The 17,569-nt window shown below is 39.2% G+C and overlaps 3 protein-coding genes across 3 annotated transcripts; all 3 read left to right on the top strand.

Moving 5' to 3' along the window:
• Positions 1-211: 211 nt before the first annotated feature.
• On the top strand, positions 212-2,339 carry LOC307001933 (ribosyldihydronicotinamide dehydrogenase [quinone]-like). Its single transcript, XM_079619028.1, has 6 exons — positions 212-296; positions 386-553; positions 641-771; positions 887-1,000; positions 1,119-1,220; positions 1,333-2,339. The coding sequence occupies exons 1-6, from the start codon at positions 293-295 to the stop codon at positions 1,630-1,632; spliced, it is 819 nt and encodes a 272-aa protein (XP_079475154.1). The 5' UTR covers positions 212-292; the 3' UTR covers positions 1,633-2,339.
• A 3,681-nt stretch (positions 2,340-6,020) lies between these two features.
• On the top strand, positions 6,021-8,199 carry LOC307001306 (ribosyldihydronicotinamide dehydrogenase [quinone]-like). Its single transcript, XM_079617622.1, has 6 exons — positions 6,021-6,119; positions 6,201-6,368; positions 6,456-6,586; positions 6,690-6,803; positions 6,922-7,023; positions 7,136-8,199. The coding sequence occupies exons 1-6, from the start codon at positions 6,116-6,118 to the stop codon at positions 7,433-7,435; spliced, it is 819 nt and encodes a 272-aa protein (XP_079473748.1). The 5' UTR covers positions 6,021-6,115; the 3' UTR covers positions 7,436-8,199.
• A 3,612-nt stretch (positions 8,200-11,811) lies between these two features.
• LOC307001303 (ribosyldihydronicotinamide dehydrogenase [quinone]-like) lies at positions 11,812-13,317 on the top strand. Its single transcript, XM_079617619.1, has 6 exons — positions 11,812-11,910; positions 11,992-12,159; positions 12,248-12,378; positions 12,480-12,593; positions 12,705-12,806; positions 12,919-13,317. The coding sequence occupies exons 1-6, from the start codon at positions 11,907-11,909 to the stop codon at positions 13,216-13,218; spliced, it is 819 nt and encodes a 272-aa protein (XP_079473745.1). The 5' UTR covers positions 11,812-11,906; the 3' UTR covers positions 13,219-13,317.
• The last annotated feature ends 4,252 nt before the right edge of the window (positions 13,318-17,569 follow it).

Raw genomic sequence — 17,569 nt, 5'->3', positions numbered from 1 at the left:
TTAATGTGTGCTATGTTAATTGTGGGTGCAGGGCAGGTGAGGTATTGTTTTGTATATGTTTGTATCTGTGTCTTTTTTTGTATACGGTGTGATTAACCTTTGTGTCTGTATATGTGCACAGGACCCCCTTGAAAATGAGATGATACATCTCAAGGGGCTATCCTGAAATAAATTCAATTCAATTCAATTAGTTAATTACTTTCAGCTGTGCTCAGGTGATTGTGGTTTTAAAAGAAGCTCACAAAGCTGTTGTTTTAGTAGATGCTCTAGTAGAGACCTGTGAGAGAGAAACATGGGTATGGTCTTTTGTTGCTGCAGTTTTGTATGTTTGTCGTTTCAATTTATATGTTTGTTTCTGCAGTTTATTAATATTATTATTTTTCAGCTGCAAAGACAGTGTTGATCGTGTACGCGCACCAGAGTGTCGCATCTTTCAATGCAGCTGTTAAAGATGCTGCTGTAGATGTGCTGAAGAAACAGGACTGCAATGTTCTTGTGTCTGACCTGTATGAAATAAAATTCAAGGCCACAGCAACTGAGGAAGATATTACTGGTAATATCATAGGCGTTCTGTTAGTCTAGAACATTGAACTTAAAAACATTTGCCCTTATTGGGGCAATGGCACAATTTCTGTTTCAGGAGCAGTGAAGAACCCAGAACATTTCTGCTATGGAGAGGAGACCATGCTGGCCTGGCAGGAGGGACGACTAGCTTCTGATATTGTAGAGGAGCACAAGAAACTAAAAGAAGCAGATCTTGTTATTTTTCAGGTAAGGCTTTTATATATCAGAAATCTGATTATTATTATTTTTTCCTTTTGTGTACTTGGAAGTTCATTACCTTTTTTTTCTTTTGGGCTACATCTACTTTTTTTGTCTTTTTCAGTTTCCCATGTACTGGTTCTCGGTTCCTGCGATCATGAAAGGTTGGATGGATCGGGTTCTTACCCTTGGTTTTGCATACACCTCGGAGAAGCGCTACAGTGCGGGCGTCTTCAGGGTAAGGCCTACAAATCATAAATCCAATCTTTCGTTAAGCAGAAAAGGTTCAATGTTGGTTATTTAATTAAATGTGAGTGGGTGGTTAATGGGTGAGTGGGGTTTTTAATTTGTGTCAGGAAAAGAAAGCCATGTTGTCGTTCACCACTGGTTCCCATGAGACCATGTTCAGCTCCAATGGGATCAATGGAGATATGAATGTTACTCTGTGGCCAGTTCAGGTAAGAAGCTTCATTTTCTATTCTTTTACTTCAACCAGGCTTAACTTTGACAATCTGATTTTGCATGTCATACTAACCTGGGACTGCTGTGCTAATGTTATCTCTTTTGTAGAATGGTGTCCTCAATTACTGTGGCTTCCAGGTCCTCGCACCACAGGTCTTCTGGGCACCCACACATCTCTCTGCTGAGGCTCGTGACAGCCTGTTGATAGACTGGCGTACTCGTCTTCAAGGTCTTTTAAGCGAAGCGCCTCTCTCCTTCCCACCTGTAGACAGTTTTGATAAGGTGAAAGGCTTTCAGCTGAAGCCTGAAGTTCATGAAAAGCAGGCTGATTCCCCCTTCGGTCTCACTGTGGGTCACCACCTGGAGAAACCTCTGCCACCACACAGTCAGATGAAAGCTGGAGTATGAGATATGAGCGACACTGTCCCCATGTGGCCATGTTCCTGTTTAACTGTCATGAAGCTTTTTCAATGTGAATAAATTATTTCATGTTTTGGATTTGAGTATTGTAATTCATTGTTGGCCATTTGGAACCCACAACTGCTTACCTGTTCTTAAAGTTAATGTCAGATTGGGACATTTAGAAAACCAAAACACAGTGGTTTATTTGTGCTCCCTATAGTCAAGTATTTCCTGACTTTCTCCACTTTGTTGCTGCTTTAGTGGTCTTGCAACCGGTTACCTAAATAGCATTGAATTGGAGAACTTGACCTCAAATACTGTTTTTATTGGCAGGTACACTGTTACCTCAATCCTCTCATATATGGAGTGACTATTATGAGCATGACAAATAAAATGGCAAATGTTTAACAAAAAGGTAGAGCAGACATTACCACATTTCTTTGCAGTGTCATGCAGTTCCTTATGTATCGCATACTAATGCAATGCATGTAAATACCTTGTTTTTGCCATTAGTCACTCTATAGCAGGAAGACTAGTGATATTCATGCTTATCAGATATTGGTTGTCTGAAATTGTCCCTATAACCTCATATCAGTGTCAAATTTATTTCTAGAATAGTTCCTGTAGTGGGATTGAATAAGTGCACTGCAGATTTGGAAATCATACTTGCCCCATTATTGTTGAATCATGGAAACTATATCAGATATTTTGCCAAGAGATTTATATTTATATTTATACGTTTCAGACAGAGAGAGAAACAGGCATTTAATAATAAAGCTATACTGTAGGTGAGGTCTTCATTCCAGATTTATTTATTCCCCATTTCTGCCAGCTGTAAATGGGTTCTCTGGGTTTCTCACTCACGCCTAAGTTTTCCTTCCTCTTACCCCGTCATCATGCATGCCTTTGTTTCTCTGAGGTGGTACAGTAAGGATTGAGCTTATATACATCACAGAGATACTTTCAACTTCCTTGTAAGGTAGCAAAAACATTGCTTATGTTTTAAAAAAAATGGAATGTATACCTCATGCTTACACATGCTACTTTCCACTTTTTCTCAGTGTATACATTAGTGGTATCAAAATGGTTCAGTTGAAACATTCTTTTTCTTGCAAAGAGCCTACTGTATGAATCTGAAGTACAGTATAATCATCATTGAAACATCTCTGCTCAGTGAAAGTGGCATTGCACATACCTCTAAGCAAAATATAACTCTACCAGCTCTCTGCTTAGCACACATGTACAAACATAGTCTGACTTCACAAAAATCATTATGAAATTATAAAGAAAATTAATAAAGAAAAAAAAACTTATTTTTTTTAGTCTTCAGCACTCAAAGTCCACAATGGTTTTCGTCACTCAAATTGTTGTTCCCTCAAATAGTGCCCTATTTAAGTCTATATGCAATGTTTTGGATTTTAGTATGAATATGTTAGCCTTTTATTTATAAGCTAGTGTGCTCCAAAACAATGACAAAATTCACATTTAGAAGACCAAACCCAACGTTGAAAATGAAAATCAGGTTGATGTCAGATTGTCATCAATCTCCAACGTTGGACATTGTATTGTAGTTGAAAAGGAAAATTGGGTTGACGTCAGAAACCAACATCAGTCGGGTTCTAACGTCAACCTGACTTTCTCTTCGAACCAAAATGCAACACCTGCAACCAAAATCATCCCCTGACATTACTACTTTCTACTCAAATTTTTCGAACAGATAAGTGAACTTAAAAATGCAATTTTCAGCTGAGTGTATTATCTTATCACCCAACCCCCCCCCCCTGAATGCAACTTTCGAATTACTTACAAAAAATTAGTAAGTAATTTTACTATTAGTAAGTAACCCCATAGACTCCTATTCATTCTGCACTCGAGCGCCCCCGCATTGACAGAGACGTGTTACTGCAGCCAGTCCAGAAACCGGAAGTAACCAGAGAGTATTCTCTTCCTATTATAGACATTCTCTGACATTAGTTTTGTTCATATGGTAATCTCAAGGGATTAATCCATCAGCCGGAAAACGAAGCTTCCCCGGGGGCCGCCATTGGCTAACAAGCCATCACCTGCTGTTCGCATTCCATTGACTCCCATTCATTTTGGCGTCACTTTGACAGCGAATAACTTTACATCGGAGGCGTTTAAAGACTCCATTTGTCTATGGCCCCGTAGAAGCAGTTTTTGTAAAAAATAGACTAACGATTGCGTCATAACCACTTGACTCTCTATCGCACAGTCGAGAAATTACTGTGTAGACATGCAGAGAAGCTCGCAGGCAATCGGGGGGGGCGTGGAGGCATAAGGTCCAATGTCAAGGGAGAAGCCCATAGAGAGTGATAAAGTTGATCCTGCTGCTAGCTCATGGACAGCTAATACTCACGCTCTCCATCTCTGCGAGATTCGGAAGGGAATGTTTCAGATTTCTCGGCCAGCTTTTTGACGCGCAGCATTTTTTCAAATGAAGCGCCGCCTTCCCGGAATGCTTTGCGGGTGCGTCAAAGTCGCTTGACGTCACCCATAGGAATATAGTGGAGTGCAGCGCGACAGAAGTGTCGCACGGACAAGTGGATCACCGCCGTCAGTGCGTGCACTTAATCGCTCTGGCGCGCCGCGACACTTGATAGCACTTAGCTTAGCCCAGTTCATTCATAGGGACCAAACAGAATTAGAAGCGACCAAACACCTCCACGTTTTCCCTATTTAAATACAGTTACACAAGTAGCTACACGACCAAGTATGGTAACACAAAATAAAACGTAGCGCTTTTCTAAGCAGGTTAAAAAGGATAACTATAATGTATGGCGGAATATAGCACTGAAGTGCTCCCAGTGCTATTCCGCCATACATTCTAGTCATTTTTACATTATAGTCAGAATTTTTTTTTTTTCAGCAGAAAATTTTAATAATAATTATAACCTTGCCATGCTACAAAAAAAATATCTAAGCAAAACAGCTCTAAACTGAATAACCAAATTTATAGGGCCTATATTTTTTTAGCGTTATCATATGTATTTTATTTGTATGGCTCTAATAGCAACATAGACGTCCAGTTGCTGGTGCATGTTGACACCTAGTGGAAAAAAGGTAAACTAACCAGGCATAATGCGATTCTAGTTTATTGTTTATGTGTGTGTGTGTGTGTTTTACCATTCATAGAGACCGCTTTTGAAGAAAAAGGCTACATCCAATTCAAAATCATTTTTGTTTAACCTGTTTTGCTGTAGATTTTAGTTTTTGCCTGCCTCTAGCCTGCCAACACTAATTAATTAGTTGGCACAAGGTTGTTCTCATTGTAAATTAGAGCTTTATGCTGATGACACTGTCATCTATACCTCTGATCGGGATTTGCTGCAAGTTCAAAGAACTCTTCAATCTGACTTTGATAAAGTGCAACAGTGGCTGTTCATTAATAAACTTCTGTTGAACATGAAGAAGTCCTGCTGCATGGTGTTCTCCACGATACAAAATTGCTGCTGTGCTTCCTGTTTTGAATTAAAGTTTTTAGATGGGTCCCTTATGCAGATTGTGGAGGAATTTAAATATTTGGGCCTCTGGCTCGATTCCAACCTTACCTTTAAGATACACATTGATACTATCATTAGGAAAGTATATGGATGTCTTAACACTCTGTATAGATCAATAAGCTGTTTTTCATCTCCAGTCAGGAAAAAAAATATTTCTCAACTGGTAATACCAATTATTGATTATGCAGACATAGTCTACTCTAATACCTCTGAGTCCAATCTCAAACCCCTTAATGTTGTATTCAATTCTCTTTGCAGATTTATCTTGAACTGTCCATTTAAAACTCATCATTGCTTTATGTAAGATTCATTACACTGGCTGCAACCTAAACAACGAAGGGATTACCACTGGATTTTGTTTATGTGTTCATTACAATTGTCCTGCATACCTTAAACAGCACTTAACACCCTATTCCTCAACATACTCACTTAGACACCTCTAATATCCAAAAAATTTTACGGTGCCAAGGTTATTTTCTGTAGCTGGCAGGAGAGCATTCCAATATAAAGCCCCTCATGATTGGAATAACCTTCCTCTTTTTTTGAGGTCTATTTCTACATTTGGTTTATTCAAATCGTCCCTTTTTTTTCTTTTCTTAAAACTACATGGTCTTGTAATTAGGGACACCAATGGTATTACATATAAATGGCTCATGTAAAAAACATTTAGTAATACTTTAATGTGTGCTATGTTAATTGTGGGTGCAGGGCAGGTGAGGTATTGTTTTGAATATATTTGTATCTGTGTCTTTTTAGTATACGGTGTGATTAACCTTTGTGTCTGTATATGTGCACAGGACCCCCTTGAAAATGAGATGATACATCTCAAGGGGCTATCCTGAAATAAATTCAATTCAATTCAATTAGTTAATTACTTTCAGCTGTGCTCAGGTGATTGTGGTTTTAAAAGAAGCTCACAAAGCTGTTGTTTTAGTAGATGCTCTAGTAGAGACCTGTGAGAGAGAAACATGGGTATGGTCTTTTGTTGCTGCAGTTTTGTTGTTTCAATTTATATGTTTGTTGCTGCAGTTAATTAATATTATTATTTTTCAGCTGCAAAGACTGTGTTGATCGTGTACGCGCACCAGAGTGCTGGATCTTTCAATGCAGCTGTTAAAGATGCTGCTGTAGATGTGCTGAAGAAACAGGACTGCAATGTTCTTGTGTCTGACCTGTATGAAATAAAATTCAAGGCCACAGCAACTGAGGAAGATATTACTGGTAATATCATAGGCGTTATGTTAGTCTAGAACATTGAACTTAAAAACATTTGCCCTTATTGGGGCAATGGCACAATTTCTGTTTCAGGAGCAGTGAAGAACCCAGAACATTTCTGCTATGGAGAGGAGACCATGCTGGCCTGGCAGGAGGGACGACTAGCTTCTGATATTGTAGAGGAGCACAAGAAACTAAAAGAAGCAGATCTTGTTATTTTTCAGGTAAGGGTTATATCAGAACTCTGATCATTATTTTTTGCTCTTGTGTACTTGGAAGTTCATTACTTTTTTTTTTCTTTTACATTTACTTTTTTGTCTTTTGCAGTTTCCCATGTATTGGTTCTCGGTTCCTGCGATCATGAAAGGTTGGATGGATCGGGTTCTTACCCTTGGTTTTGCATACACCTCGGAGAAGCGCTACAGTGCGGGCGTCTTCAGGGTAAGGCCTACAAATCATAAACCAATCTTTCGTTAAGCAGAAAAGGTTCAATGTTGGTTATTTAATTAAATGTGAGTGGGTGGTTAATGGGTGAGGTTTTTTTTTTTTTTCTTGTCAGGAAAAGAAAGCCATGTTGTCGTTCACCACTGGTTCCCATGAGACCATGTTCAGCTCCAATGGGATCAATGGAGATATGAATGTTACTCTGTGGCCAGTTCAGGTAAGAAGCTTCATTTTCTATTCTTTTACTTCAACCAGGCTTAACTTTGACAATCTGATTTTGCATGTCATACTAACCTGGGACTGCTGTGCTAATGTTTTCTCTTTTGTAGAATGGTGTCCTCAATTACTGTGGCTTCCAGGTCCTCGCACCACAGGTCTTCTGGGCACCCAAACATCTCTCTGCTGAGGCTCGTGACAGCCTGTTGATAGACTGGCGTACTCGTCTTCAAGGTCTTTTAAGCGAAGCGCCTCTCTCCTTCCCACCTGTAGACAGTTTTGATAAGGTGAAAGGCTTTCAGCTGAAGCCTGAAGTTCATGAAAAGCAGGCTGATTCCCCGTTCGGTCTCACTGTGGGTCACCACCTGGAGAAACCTCTGCCACCACACAGTCAGATGAAAGCTGGAGTATGAGATATGAGCGACACTGTCCCCATGTGGCCATGTTCCTGTTTAACTGTCATGAAGCTTTTTCAATGTGAATAAATTATTTCATGTTTTGGATTTGAGTATTGTAATTCATTGTTGGCCATTTGGAACCCACAACTGCTTACCTGTTCTTAAAGTTAATGTCAGATTAGGACATTTAGAAAACCAAAACACAGTGGTTGATTTGTGCTCCCTATAGTCAAGTATTTCCTGACTTTCTCCACTTTGTTGCTGCTTTAGTGGTCTTGCAATCGGTTGCCTAAATAGCATTGAATTGGAGAACTTGACCTCAAATACTGTTTTTATTGGCAGGTACACGGTTACCTCAATCCTCTCATATATGGAGTGACTCTTATGAGCATGACAAATAAAATGGCAAATGTTTAACAAAGGTAGAGCAGACATGACCACATTTCTTTGCAGTGTCATGCAATCCCTTATGTATCGCATACTAATGTAATGCATGTAAATACCTTGTTTTTGCCATTAGTCACTCTATAGCAGTAAGACTAGTGATATTCATGCTTCTCAGATATTGGTTGTCTGAATTTGTCCCTATAACCTCATATCAGTGTTCAAATGTATTTCTAGAATAGTTCTGTAGATGCACTGTAGATTTGAAAATAATACTTGCCCCATTATTGTTGAATCATGGAAACTATATCAGATATTTTGCCAAGAGATTTCTATTTATTATGTACGTGTCAGACAGAGAAAAAGGTATTTAATAATAAAGCTATACTGTAGGTGAGGTCTTCATTCCAGATTTATTTATTCCCCATTTCTGCCAGCTGTAAATGGGTTCTCTGGGTTTCTCCCTCACGCCTAAGTTTTCCTTCCTCTTACCCCGTCATCATGCATGCCTTTGTTTCTCTGAGGTGGTACAGTAAGGATTGAGCTTATATACATCACAGAGATACTTTCAACGTCCTTGTATAGCAAAAACATTGCTTATGTTTAAAAATGGAATGTATACCTCATGCTTACACATGGTACTTTCCACTTTTTCTCATTAGTGGTATACAAATGGTTCAGTTGAAACATTCTTTTTCTTGCAAAGAGCCTACTGTATGAATCTGAAGTACAGTATAATCATCATTGAAACATCTCTGCTCAGTGAAAGTGGCATTGCACACATACCTCTAAGCAAAATATAACTCTACCAGCTCTCTGCTCAGCACACATGTACAAACATAGTCTGACTTCACAAAAGTCATTATGAAATTATAAAGAAAATTAGTAAAGAAAAAAAAACTTATTTTTTTTTAGTCTTCAGCACTCAAAGTCCACAATGGTTTTGGTCACTCAAATTGCTGTTCCCTCAAATAGTGCCCTATTTAAAGTCTATATGAAATGTTTTGGATTTTAGTATGAATATGTTAGCCTTTTATTTATAAGCTAGTGTGCTCCAAAACAATGACAAAATTCACATTTAGAAGACCAAACCCAACGTTGAAAATGAAAATCAGGTTGATGTCAGATTGTCATCAATCTCCAACGTTGGACATTGTATTGTAGTTGAAAAGGAAAATTGGGTTGACGTCAGAAACCAACATCAGTCGCGTTCTAACGTCAACCTGACTTTCTCTTCGAACCAAAATGCAACACCTGCAACCAAAATCATCCCCTGACGTTACTACTTTCTACTCAAATTTTTCGAACAGATAAGTGAACTTAAAAATGCAATTTTCAGCTGAGTGTATTATCTTAGCACCCAACCCCCCCTTTTGAATGCAACTTTCGAATTACTTACAAAAAATTAGTAAGTAATTTTACTATTAGTAAGTAACCCCATAGACTCCCATTCATTCTGCACTCGAGCGCCCCCGCACTGACAGAGACGTGTTACTGCAGCCAGTCCAGAAACCGGAAGTAACCAGAGAGTATTCTCTTCCTATTATAGACATTCTCTGACATTAGTTTTGTTCATATGGTAATCTCAAGGGATTAATCCATCAGCCGGAAAACGAAGCTTCCCCGGGGGCCGCCATTGGCAAACAAGCCATCACCTGCTGTTCGCATTCCATTGACTCCCATTCATTTTGGCGTCACTTTGACAGCGAATAACTTTACATTGGAGGCGTTTAAAGACTCCATTTGTCTATGGCCCCGTAGATGCAGTTTTTGTAAAAAATAGACTAACGATTGCGTCATAACCACTTGACTCTCTATCGCACAGTCGAGAAATTACTGTGTAGACATGCAGAGAAGCTCGCAGGCAATCGGGGGGGCGTGGAGGCATAAGGTCCAATGTCAAGGGAGAAGCCCATAGAGAGTGATAAAGTTGATCCTGCTGCTAGCTCATGGACAGCTAATACTCACGCTCTCCATCTCTGCGAGATTCGGAAGGGAATGTTTCAGATTTCTTGGCCAGCTTTTTGACGCGCAGCCTTTTTTCAAATGAAGCGCTGCCTTCCCGGAATGCTTTGCGGGTGCGTCAAAGTCGCTTGACGTCACCCATAGGAATATAGTGGAGTGCAGTGCGACAGAAGTGTCGCACGGACAAGTGGATCACCGCCGTCAGTGCGTGCACTTAATCGCTCTGGCGCGCCGCGACACTTGATAGCACTTAGCTTAGCCCAGTTCATTCATAGGGACCAAACAGAATTAGAAGCGACCAAACACCTCCACGTTTTCCCTATTTAAATACAGTTACACAAGTAGCTACACGACCAAGTATGGTAACACAAAATAAAACGTAGCGCTTTTCTAAGCAGGTTAAAAAGGATAACTATAATGTATGGCGGAATATAGCACTGAAGTGCTCCCAGTGCTATTCCGCCATACATTATAGTCATTTTTACATTATAGTCAGAAATTATTTTTTTTCAGCAGAAAATTTTAATAATAATTATAACCTGGCCATGCTACAAAAAAAATATCTAATCAAAACAGCTCTAAACTGAATAACCAAATTTATAGGGCCTATATTTTTTTATCGTTATCATATGTATTTTATTTGTATGGCTCTAATAGCAACATAGACGTCCAGTTGCTGGTGCATGTTGACACCTAGTGGAAAAAAGGTAAACTAACTAGGCATAATGCGATTCTAGTTTATTGTTTTTGTGTGTGTGTGTGTGTGTGTGTGTGTGTGTTTTACCATTCATAAAGACCACTTTTGAAGAAAAAGGCTACATCCAATTCAAAATCATTTTTGTTTAACCTGTTTTGCTGTAGATTTTTGTTTTTGCCTGCCTCTAGCCTGCCAACACTAATTAATTAGGTGGCACAAGGTTGTTCTCATTGTAAATTAGAGCTTTATGCTGATGACACTGTCATCTATACCTCTGATCGGGATTTGCTGCAAGTTCAAAGAACTCTTCAATCTGACTTTGATAAAGTGCAACAGTGGCTGTTCATTAATAAACTTCTGTTGAACATGAAGAAGTCCTGCTGCATGGTGTTCTCCACGATACAAAATCGCTGCTGTGCTTCCTGTTTTGAATTAAAGTTTTTAGATGGGTCCCTTATGCAGATTGTGGAGGAATTTAAATATTTGGGCCTCTGGCTCGATTCCAACCTTACCTTTAAGATACACATTGATACTATCATTAGGAAAGTATATGGATGTCTTAACACTCTGTATAGATCAATAAGCTGTTTTTCATCTCCAGTCAGGAAAAAAATTATTTCTCAACTGGTAATACCAATTATTGATTATGCAGACATAGTCTACTCTAATACCTCTGAGTCCAATCTCAAACCCCTTAATGTTGTATTCAATTCTCTTTGCAGATTTATCTTGAACTGTCCATTTAAAACTCATCATTGCTTTATGTAAGATTCATTACACTGGCTGCAACCTAAACCACGAAGGGATTACCACTGGATTTTGTTTATTTTTAAATGTGTTCATTACAATTGTCCTGCATACCTTAAACAGCACTTAATACCCTATTCCTCAACATACTCACTTAGACACCTCTAATATCCAAAAAAAATTACGGTGCCAAGGTTATTTTCTGTAGCTGGCAGCAGAGCATTCCAATATAAAGCCCCTCATGATTGGAATAACCTTCCTCTTTTTTTGAGGTCTATTTCTACATTTGGTTTATTCAAATCGTCACTTTTTTTTCTTTTCTTGAAACTACATGGTCTTGTAATTAGGGACACCAATGGTATTACATATAAATGGCTCATGTAAAAAACATTTAGTAATACTTTAATGTGTGCTATGTTAATTGTGGGTGCAGGGCAGGTGAGGTATTGTTTTGAATATATTTGTATCTGTGTCTTTTTTGGATACGGTGTGATTAACCTTTGTGTCTGTATATGTGCACAGGACCCCCTTGAAAATGAGATGATACATCTCAAGGGGCTATCCTGAAATAAATTCAATTCAATTCAATTAGTTAATTACTTTCAGCTGTGCTCAGGTGATTGTGGTTTTAAAAGAAGCTCACAAAGCTGTTGTTTTAGTAGATGATCTAGTAGAGACCTGTGAGAGAGAAACATGGGTATGGTCTTTTGTTGCTGCAGTTTTGTTGTTTCAATTTATATGTTTGTTTCTGCAGTTTATTAATATTATTATTTTTCAGCTGCAAAGACAGTGTTGATCGTGTACGCGCACCAGAGTGTCGCATCTTTCAATGCAGCTGTTAAAGATGCTGCTGTAGATGTGCTGAAGAAACAGGACTGCAATGTTCTTGTGTCTGACCTGTATGAAATAAAATTCAAGGCCACAGCAACTGAGGAGGATATTACTGGTAATATCATAGGCGTTCTGTTAGTCTAGAACATTGAACTTAAAAACATTTGCCCTTATTGGGGCAATGGCACAATTTTCTGTTTCAGGAGCAGTGAAGAACCCAGAACATTTCTGCTATGGAGAGGAGACCATGCTGGCCTGGCAGGAGGGACGACTAGCTTCTGATATTGTAGAGGAGCACAAGAAACTAAAAGAAGCAGATCTTGTTATTTTTCAGGTAAGGGTTATATCAGAACTCTGATCATTATTTTTTGCTCTTGTGTACTTGGAAGTTCATTACTTTTTTTTCATTTACATTTACTTTTTTGTCTTTTGCAGTTTCCCATGTATTGGTTCTCGGTTCCTGCGATCATGAAAGGTTGGATGGATCGGGTTCTTACCCTTGGTTTTGCATACACCTCGGAGAAGCGCTACAGTGCGGGCGTCTTCAGGGTAAGGCCTACAAATCATAAACCAATCTTTCGTTAAGCAGAAAAGGTTCAATGTTGGTTATTTAATTAAATGTGAGTGGGTGGTTAATGGGTGAGTTTTTTTCTTTGTCAGGAAAAGAAAGCCATGTTGTCATTCACCACTGGTTCCCATGAGACCATGTTCAGCTCCAATGGGATCAATGGAGATATGAATGTTACTCTGTGGCCAGTTCAGGTAAGAAGCTTAATTTTCTATTCCTTTACTTCAACCAGGCTTAACTTTGACAATCTGATTTTGCATGTCATACTAACCTGGGACTGCTGTGCTAATGTTTTCTCTTTTGTAGAATGGTGTCCTCAATTACTGTGGCTTCCAGGTCCTCGCACCACAGGTCTTCTGGGCACCCACACATCTCTCTGCTGAGGCTCGTGACAGCCTGTTGATAGACTGGCGTACTCGTCTTCAAGGTCTTTTAAGCGAAGCGCCTCTCTCCTTCCCACCTGTAGACAGTTTTGATAAGGTGAAAGGCTTTCAGCTGAAGCCTGAAGTTCATGAAAAGCAGGCTGATTCCCCCTTCGGTCTCACTGTGGGTCACCACCTGGAGAAACCTCTGCCACCACACAGTCAGATGAAAGCTGGAGTATGAGATATGAGCAACACTGTCCCCATGTGGCCATGTTCCTGTTTAACTGTCATGAAGCTTAATTTTTCAATGTGAATAAATTATTTCATGTTTTGGATTTGAGTATTGTAATTCATTGTTGGCCATTTGGAACCCACAACTGCTTACCTGTTTCTTAAAGTTAGTTAATGTCAGTTTGGGACATTTAGAAAACCAAAATACAGTGGTTTATTTGTGCTCCCTATAGTCAAGTATTTCCTGACTTTCTCCACTTTGTTGCTGCTTTAGTGGTCTTGCAACCGGTTGCCTAAATAGCATTGAATTGGAGAACTTGACCTCAAATACTGTTTTTATTGGCAGGTACACGGTTACCTCAATCCTCTCATATATGGAGTGACTCTTATGAGCATGACAAATAAAATGGCAAATGTTTAACAAAGGTAGAGCAGACATGACCACATTTCTTTGCAGTGTCATGCAGTCCCTTATGTATCGCATACTAATGTAATGCATGTAAATACCTTGTTTTTGCCATTAGTCACTCTATAGCAGGAAGACTAGTGATATTCATGCTTCTCAGATATTGGTTGTCTGAATTTGTCCCTATAACCTCATATCAGTGTTCAAATGTATTTCTAGAATAGTTCTGTAGATGCACTGTAGATTTGAAAATAATACTTGCCCCATTATTGTTGAATCATGGAAGCCATATCAGATATTTTGCCAAGAGATTTCTATTTATTATGTACGTGTCAGACAGAGAAACAGGCATTTAATAATAAAGCTATACTGTAGGTGAGGTCTTCATTCCAGATTTATTTATTCCCCATTTCTGCCAGCTGTAAATGGGTTCTCTGGGTTTCTCCCTCACGCCTAAGTTTTCCTTCCTCTTACCCCGTCATCATGCATGCCTTTGTTTCTCTGAGGTGGTACAGTAAGGATTGAGCTTATATACATCACAGAGATACTTTCAACTTCCTTGTAAGGTAGCAAAAACATTGCTTATGTTTAAAAATGGAATGTATACCTCATGCTTACACATGGTACTTTCCACTTTTTCTCATTAGTGGTATACAAATGGTTCAGTTGAAACATTCTTTTTCTTGCAAAGAGCCTACTGTATGAATCTGAAGTACAGTATAATCATCATTGAAACATCTCTGCTCAGTGAAAGTGGCATTGCACACATACCTCTAAGCAAAATATAACTCTACCAGCTCTCTGCTCAGCACACATGTACAAACATAGTCTGACTTCACAAAAGTCATTATGAAATTATAAAGAAAATTAGTAAAGAAAAAAGAAGACCAAACCCAACGTTGAAAATGAAAATCAGGTTTATGTCAGATTGTCATCAATCTCCAACGTTGGACATTGTATTGTAGTTGAAAAGGAAAATTGGGTTGACGTCAGAAACCAACATCAGTCGGGTTCTAACGTCAACCTGACTTTCTCTTCGAACCAAAATGCCTGCAACCAAAATCATCCCCTGACGTTACTACTTTCTACTCACTGCAGCCAGTCCAGGAACCGGAAGTAACCAGAGAGTATTCTCTTCCTATTATAGACATTCTCTTACATTAGTTTTGTTTATATGGTAATGTCAAGGGATTAATCCATCAGCCGGAAAACGAAGCTTCCCCGGGGGCCGCCATTGGCTAACAAGCCATCACCTGCTGTTCACATTCCATTGACTCCCATTCATTTTGGCATCACTTTGACAGCGAATAACTTTACATCGGAGGCGTTTAAAGACTCCATTTGTCTATGGCCCCGTAGAAGCAGTTTTTGTAAAAAATAGACTAACGATTGCGTCATAACGACTTGACTCTCTATCGCACAGTCGAGAAATTACCGTGTAGACATGCAGAGAAGCTTGCAGGCAATCAGGGGGGGGGGGGGGGGTGATAAAGTTGATCCTGCTGCTAGCTCATGGACAGCTAATACTCACGCTCTCCGTCTCTGCGAGATTCGGAAGGGAATGTTTCAGATTTCTCTTGGCACAGCTACTAGAAGACTTACAACTGTCAGACAGGTTGCTCACGTCACATCCACGTCGTCAAGCTCAGTTTGAGCCTTCGTAGTACGCTCAGCCATCAGGAAGTGAGTGCTTCTAATTGACTTCACTTTTCTCCGTTGAAGTCTATGGGGTCGCTGTGTCCATTTTATATACTGTCTATGGGTAATGTTGGCATTTTAATCTCATACTGTTTATGTTGACTGCTTTGGTAAACAGAATTAATAATTAAAGACATGTTTGCATGTATGTTGTATTTGGGAGATTTCAGGAGGTTATGTACAGTAATTAACTATTTTTTGTTGTTTAAATGTATGCTTCAATTAGCATTAGCTTATAGCTTATTCCCTATTTTACATGTAAACGTGCCTTATGTGTGTCTTTACAGGTATGTTTGTGCTTTCTTTTAAGTCCATATATGTTTAATTGTATAAACAAAAATAAAAGAAAAAAAAAGTCTGGACCATGGGTGTAAAGGAATAAGGATTGCACTCTTATTTTATATATTTATTCATATTTTAGTTATGATTTGAAAGTGCAGCATTGTGTCATGACTTTACTTGAGGAGGCACATCATAATTAATTCATTATTAACTAACCATACACAAACATCAACTAATGGCTTGCTAATGCATCATTATTATTGACTTTAATTGAGGGGGCACATCATAATTAATTCACTGTTAACTACTTACCAATTTTAAGGCCCAAGGTCTGTGGTGAGTTTGGTGCTTTTAGCACTAAAGCTGTAGGAGGAGTAGCAGTCAGAAAATGTAGTTTTAGAAGAATAAGTTTAAATAACATTTAAATTACCTGTATGATGCTGTGTGTGAACCAAGATTCATGGCTGCATCCGGAAGCTTAAAAATTCTGCCTTCACGGACGCATTCCAAGGTAGAAAGGCATCAAGGCACGTATGAAATCCAACGTTAGTTTCTCTTCCTGTCTGCTGAGATACAGTACCTTCATCTGATCGATTTTTGTAGTCAGCATACTGTAGATGTAGCCAATCCTTCGCTGCCTTTGATATCCCACAATCTTGTGCTTTCCTTTCAGTGCCAGTAGAAAAGAATGAAAATAAAGTTGGCATCTGAAAGTAGCGGATGGTGGTCAGTTTGTGTAAATGTACATTTTCCACTTTTAATGTAATTTCTATTGTAGTCAGTGTTTCCCCTAGGATCCCCCCCCCCCCCCCCCCCCCCCCCCCCAATTACTAGTGTTGCGGAGCGGGCGTGTTACAGATACGTGATGTAAAAAAAAATGTAATCAAAAGGCATGTCTTAATTATTAATTGAAATCAGAAAACTTATACAATTAAAGAAAACTTTAATTCTATGAAATGTTTTTTTTAACACAAATTCGGTGTTGTATTTTTCTGGTTGTCAACTGAAGAAATAAAACATTAATTTAATTTCTTTTAATTCTATGAAATTAAACAAACTTTTTTGTCAAACAAACGTGCTGCACAATGAGCTTTACTGTTAAAATTAAAACACATTTCCGCTTATAACTTCATGAAGCATGCGCATATCGTACAACATGGCACAACATTATTTACAGCAGACTCTCACGATTACAAAGAGCCCAGAATCACCATAATCCATTCTCCCATTACAAAGAGCCCACACACAATGTAGCGTATGTCCTACAGTCTAAGCGTTTACTATTTTCTAATGTCTCGTATTTTCTAATGGCTATGTTCACTTTCTGATATGCCACCTCGTCTGATTGCTGCGCTCAAAATGACTTGTAGGCGGTGCGGGTAGCGGTGATGGTTTCTCACTCTGATTTTGTAGAGTGCTCATGAGTTTGGTCAAAAAATCATCTCCGTCCTCAACAGAACCATATACGGACTTTAACAGCTCAAGATACACAGCAGGTAGTGCTGGAGGGCGGACATGTTTTACAATATCAGCAGCTGAAGGTAAAAGACTGTCAAGGATTTTTCGCGTTCTGTGCAAGTCGGAGATGGAAGGGTCATTTAACAAGTCGTCGACACTTGCACGCCAGGTGTCAAAATCTGGTTCGTTGGGGGGACGAGGAGACCTACCTGAGAAAACCCTCAAATGGACTGAGGTTTGCTGTGACAGGGTAGCTTCACTTGTCTTAACTGTGTGTTCAACCACCATTCTCTGGACGCTGGATGGGTCCACAATATTTGTGAAAGCAAGGCAGGTTGTCACAGTAATGTCGTCAGTGGTAGTTTCTGGAGAAGGGGGAGACACAAATGTAGTTTTATTCTTGGTTGGGTTTTTAGGTTCTGAGCTTTGAGTTGGTGATACTTTTAAATTAGTCAGGGGGCTACTTATTGACAATGGGGCAGTGGCATCTGAACTCTGGGAGTCACTGCTAGCTTTT

This window comes from Phoxinus phoxinus (assembly GCF_949152265.1).
Source record: "Phoxinus phoxinus genome assembly, chromosome: 7".
Classification (NCBI taxonomy): domain Eukaryota; kingdom Metazoa; phylum Chordata; class Actinopteri; order Cypriniformes; family Leuciscidae; genus Phoxinus; species Phoxinus phoxinus.
Note: the sequence above shows the minus strand (reverse complement) of the source record. Positions and strands in the feature narration are given on the sequence as shown.